The sequence below is a fragment of the Hyla sarda genome, chromosome 3 (genome assembly GCF_029499605.1).
Source record: "Hyla sarda isolate aHylSar1 chromosome 3, aHylSar1.hap1, whole genome shotgun sequence".
In the NCBI taxonomy this organism is placed as follows: Eukaryota; Metazoa; Chordata; class Amphibia; order Anura; family Hylidae; genus Hyla; species Hyla sarda.
The window spans coordinates 53,655,030-53,660,441 of NC_079191.1; the positions used below are offsets into that span (position 1 = coordinate 53,655,030).

General features: G+C 41.6%; 1 protein-coding gene across 1 annotated transcript; it reads left to right on the forward strand.

Annotated features, from left to right (window-relative positions):
• Window positions 1-369: 369 nt before the first annotated feature.
• On the forward strand, window positions 370-4,969 carry LRATD1 (LRAT domain containing 1). The gene is made up of 2 exons (XM_056563085.1): window positions 370-567; window positions 3,752-4,969. Exon 2 carries the CDS (start codon window positions 3,791-3,793, stop codon window positions 4,610-4,612), a length of 822 nt encoding a protein of 273 aa, XP_056419060.1. The 5' UTR covers window positions 370-567; window positions 3,752-3,790; the 3' UTR covers window positions 4,613-4,969.
• The last annotated feature ends 443 nt before the right edge of the window (window positions 4,970-5,412 follow it).

The following is a 5,412-nucleotide window of genomic DNA, read 5'->3' on the forward strand; positions in this document are numbered from 1 at the left end:
CAGCTGTCAAGGCTTTCAGTCAATGCCAGGAGGCACAGTTTGTTGCCTGTCTCATGATGCCTGCATAGAGTTAACAGCCAAAAAGAAAAGACAGAAGCAGCTAACAACTGCAAGGTGCAGAAGGGATGGAGCCGACCTGAAATGAATGAGTTTGTCACTAATCCCTAGCTTCGCTGCCCATGACAAACTACAGATCAAAGCGAGGTGGGGAGATTTACAAGATGCCCTTCCCTTCTCACTCTGTGACTGACAGCGAAGAGGCAGGGGCATTGTTCACGAGACTCGCACAACACCTCCTTGCACTTGGAAGCCAATGGGAACCTTGCTGGGCGTACACTGAAAAGTCATAGCCCATTGTAGTTGCACTCACAAGGGCTGCAAGCCCAGTAGCTGCTTCTGGTTGCAGGTGAAGCTCAGCTCTGTGAAGGGGAAGGAAAAGAAAAAAAGAGAAAAAGCTGGCGGAGAAGTGGCCAGGGGGGATATTCCCTACACCTCTGCTGCAGCCCATGGAGAGGAAAAGGAATCTATAGGAGTTTCACATCCTCCACTGCAAACAGATCCACAAGGGTAAGACTGGATTTCCCTCTTAGTACAATCACTGGATGCAGGTCCTTGCATTGTACTTATTTATTTAGCACTACTGCTTATATGACACCGACCTATTCCGCAGCCCTCTACCAAGACTATCCCCTTTCTTATTTATGACTCCTATAGTGCTGACACATTCCTCAGCACTTTGCCTGCTTTATTGCAATAACTATATAACTTCGATTTGCAACATTTCTTCATAGAGGATAATAGATTCCCAGGGGCGACGGAGAATCATCGGCTCCAGGAATTGATTGTGTAGGTAATAACTGTGGTGTATTGGGAAATAGATTGAATGGAGGACCCTGCATTCCAACCTTTCATTGGATCTGTCAGTAAAAGGTTTGCAGCCCCTTCACAATTTGCTTATGCAAGGTGAATTGAAAAAAAAATGGATGGTACAGTAGAAGGGACATGAATGTCCGTAGTGGCCTGATACGTGGTTACTGGGAAGGCAGGGAGAGCTAGTATGGAAGGCGTTATTGTGACCAAGATCGATGTAAGGAAAGTTGTAGTGCAGTGATCAGAAGAAACCAGCAGCAGCAATGGTATAGCGTCCCCTAGGGCCAACTCAGTCTTGTAGCTAGGTAGATCACAGATACTAGGAGGGGGTTGGGCTGTGTTTTTTTTTTATTTTTTTTTTTTACCATATAGACAAACTATATAGTTACATGGGTTAATTTAATTCATCATTGTCCTTCGAGGATCTATTCATTACTATGTGGTCTTATCCTGAAACAATAGAGTGTACAGAGTGTAGCCTTATGCCTGCTGGGATGTATTCGCACAGTGCCCCAGGGCAGCTCCAGATGTAAATACAACCATCACAGCGAAGTCAGACACAAGTGAAGGACGAGCACTGCTAGAATTCCTTGCAGCTCCGTCCTTCTTTCTTCCCCACCCCATGTCTACAAATCCAGCATATGGTCCATAACTTTAGTAGTTGCCATTCTAAACAACCTAGACTCCTAGGATCCTGCAGTGATTTACAATGTAACACATTGAATACGTGGAGGATGGATACAATTCAATGTCCAGGTCCATTTCTTCTCATGCATTATACAGCTGTTACCACTGGTATCAATTAGAATCTTGACATATGTGTTATAATGGATCGGTGTGAACTGACGACAGGTTCTTTTAGCTATAAATAACCACTGTATTACTTTTGCTGTTTCAGTTCCTGTATAGGATACACCACATGTGCAGTATATTGATAGGAGAGGTGGTTTGCATGTCAATGCAATTTTTTTTGCGGACAGCTACGGATTCTTGCAGTAACCTTTATTACAGTATAATTGATGCATGACTAAGTAACATCTAATATAATGCATGTAGCACCTACATTGATCGTGACTCATCTTCGGTATTTGCGTTGACAGTCACATCTTTCTATTACTATTGATGACATTCCATTTTTGCAATATTGTAGATTTATTGCTCATCTCTGTACTGAACAATGCTCGGCTGTGTGTTCCCCTGCAACATGCTGCCCTCACTTGGGTGCTTATCAAATAACATCTGACAAATATAATTTTAAGGAACATAAATAACTGCATTGAGACATGAGGAACATGTCTATAGTGCACGTTCAGCTTTGGCTCTGTACACGTCTTATTGAACGTGCAAGCCAGGCAGTATGTTCTGCATCAGTAGGCTTGTGCACATATCATTGTTTGGTGAATGTGACTTGTGTATTTGAGTAAAACTACACAGTGACCTCAGTTCCTTGTTACTCGGCTGCTGCGCGCTAGCACGTGATGCTTAAATGTGGCAGAAACAAATAAACTGTCTGTTCTTGGGGGTTTTGGTTTCAACATTGTGAACACATTGCAGCAGTATCATTACCACAATCCCATATTATACCGACAAGTGTGTGATTCAATGCACGTGCATGGGCCTCAATGTGACGTAAGTGGCCAAAGTGTACAAGTTCCCATACAGACCTTACAAAAGTCAATAGCTAATGTGTGCAAACAGCCATAGACGATAAAAAAGGGTTGTCCTTGGTGGCTAAATTAATTTGTTTATTTCAGTATCTTTAGTCTCTATTTGGCCACATTCTTGTTTGTGTATCGCAAACATTTATAATTTGCCAACATTTTTCACACTTATAATCTGGGAATTTTCACACAGGCCTCATATGGGCTCATATTATAAACCAAAATTTCAACGCAATTGCTCGCATGACCACCCGAACTAACAAAATCCTAGCTCTTTATGATGTTGTTAGTTCAAGGAGATCAGATCCATGGTATGACTAAGATTTGTGACCATAACATTGGGACAGAAATGTGGCAACATATTGCTCATGTGAAGTTGGCCTTGTATACCACTACACAAATACATTGTGGCTTCAATGTTAATCTACAATGTGCAAATTGTAGATTAATGTCCGATTAGATCTTACAACAGTGTGGACAAATAAAAGGTCTTGAGTCTTTGTTCTTTATGTCTATGGTCATCCTAAGGCCGGGTCCAGTTGTGGCAGATTTGCAGTGCAGGTTCCATTCTGCCAATCCACAGAAATTTATAGAATTTTGCAGTAAAATGTGTTTTTTTTTTCTTTTGTTTTTTTCTTTACTAAGCTCATCCAGAGGAGACGACAGTATGCTCTGGCTCTGTAGCACTCTTTTCATGCAGAAAAACGGTGGATCCAGGTCAAAAACCTGCATATAATGAAATACACAGTGGGCCATATCTGGATTTACTTCAAAGGAGTATTCTAGATTATACTGCTCTGTACTGATCAGCAGATTAGAGGATTCCAGTTCCTTATCCTTTTCCACAAGAGTTTTATAGGAAAGTTATAGGCTAAGCAGTATATTTTGAAATATAAGATTAGAAGAACGAACAATTCTTCTATGTCTTGTGTTGGGAGTTTGGTGAAGCAAACATTATTGAACGAAGGCAATTTCAGTGTTTGCCTGAGGCAGTATGTTATCTGGGCCGACAACTTACCTCCCTAAACTGTTGCAACTTTGATTAGCTCAATAGCTTATAATAGTTTAGGGACTAGTTGTGTAAAGGGCATAATCCTTAGTGGTTCACTGTGTTAGTGGTTTGACCTAGCTTAACCACCACCTTTTGTTCTTAGATTACTTATATTTTTATTTAACTCTTTGTAGCTAATGGGATACTAATAGTGTTATTTTACTTGCAGAACTGGCGTTCCCACTGACTTTGCCTCGTCCTGTCATTGATGGGAAATCAACTGGATCGCATCACCCACCTGAATTACAGTGAACTGCCAACAGGGGACCCTTCTGGTATAGAAAAGGACGAATTACGAGTTGGGGTGGCATACTTTTTCTCTGATGAGGAGGAGGACCTGGACGATAGAGGACAATCTGAACGGTACACTGTGAGGGACCCAAGTCCTAGCGAAACTGAGGGGCATATTCTACTCAATGAGATTGAGTTTTCTGCCTATAGTTGCCAGGAATGCATCTTTTCCAAGCTCAGGGGCAGCCAAGACCTCAGTGTCTATCCTATGCAAGGCTTGCTGACCTTTTGCAAGCCAGGGGATCTCCTGGAATTGATCTTTATTTGTCCTACCGCAGACCATACTCTTCCCCCGTCTCCTCACTGGGCAGTTTACATTGGGCAGGGACAGATTATTCACTTGCACCGTGGGGAGATCCGCAAAGACAATGTGTTTGAGGTAGGTGGAGGGTGTATGGGCAGGGTGGTGAGTAGTTGGTATCGATACAGACCCCTGACTGCCGAGCTGGTCCTCCAAAACGCATGTGGACACCTTGGCTTAAGAAGTGACGAGATCTGTTGGACTAACTCTGAAAGCTTTGCAGCCTGGTGCAGGTTTGGCAACAGAGAATTTAAAGCCAGTGGGGAAGTCCATTCTGGTAACCTTCAGTATTTTTTGAAGCTCCACCTGGAAGAAAACAACATTCATACCATGAGGTTTCACAGTTTGGAGGAACTTATACGGGAGAAGCGTAATTTAGACGCTAGTGGAAAACTAAGGGTCATCAAGGAGCTCTCCATGATGGAGAACAAGGAGTGAGGACACGTAAGACCTCTCCATTGAGGAGAGCTAAGGATGGAGACATCATTCCATGATTTGCCAAATGAGGCTGCACCTTTTCGGACACCTTTTTTAAGGATCATGTCAACATTCCTGAAACCAGCATTACATCATAGCCACTATTTATTTTTTGGCTTTTATGACATGGTTATCACCACGTATTTACAAAACAAAAAAGCAACAACAAATCCTGAGTATGTTGGCTGTAGTGTTGATGTCTTATTAAGCATTTAGCGACATGCTAAATAAAATTTCAAATTGAAATTTTTATTTTCATGGCTTTACTCCATGACTGTTTAACCACAGAGGCCAATAAATTGAATTTCTCTATTTGCATATTTAGTGTTGCTCTTTACTGTTTCTGTCTTCTCTCATCAATCACTTTCAATCTGTGTTGAACGGTGGTTATTTATATCTAGCTTTAACACTTTCTTTTCTATTTTTGGGCATGTCCCAAGATAAAGCAGTATTATGTAGTATGTCAAACCTTTTCATTAAAAAAAGGCAGACCATGCTCCTTAATTCCATCTTGTTAAGCTCAGCTTCATGGGCTTTGCGTTAGAGGATTTCATCTGATAGACACCAAAGAACTTTTTTCTTAAGGGCAAGCATCTGCTTACAATATATTGTGCTTTTCATTAGATATCTTTGGGATTTCTCACCGGTAATACCGATTTGGTTCTCTTTCATGCAAGGTGGCATCTATCTCATAGGTAGACTTCATTCTACGTCATCTCTAGAAGATGAGCAAATTTTAACTCATCAGCAAAATGATGCAA

Bases quoted from the DNA above. Each gene is read 5' to 3' on its own strand.
- LRATD1 (XM_056563085.1), top strand. From the start codon at position 3,791: ATGGGAAATCAACTGGATCGCATCACCCACCTGAATTACAGTGAACTG.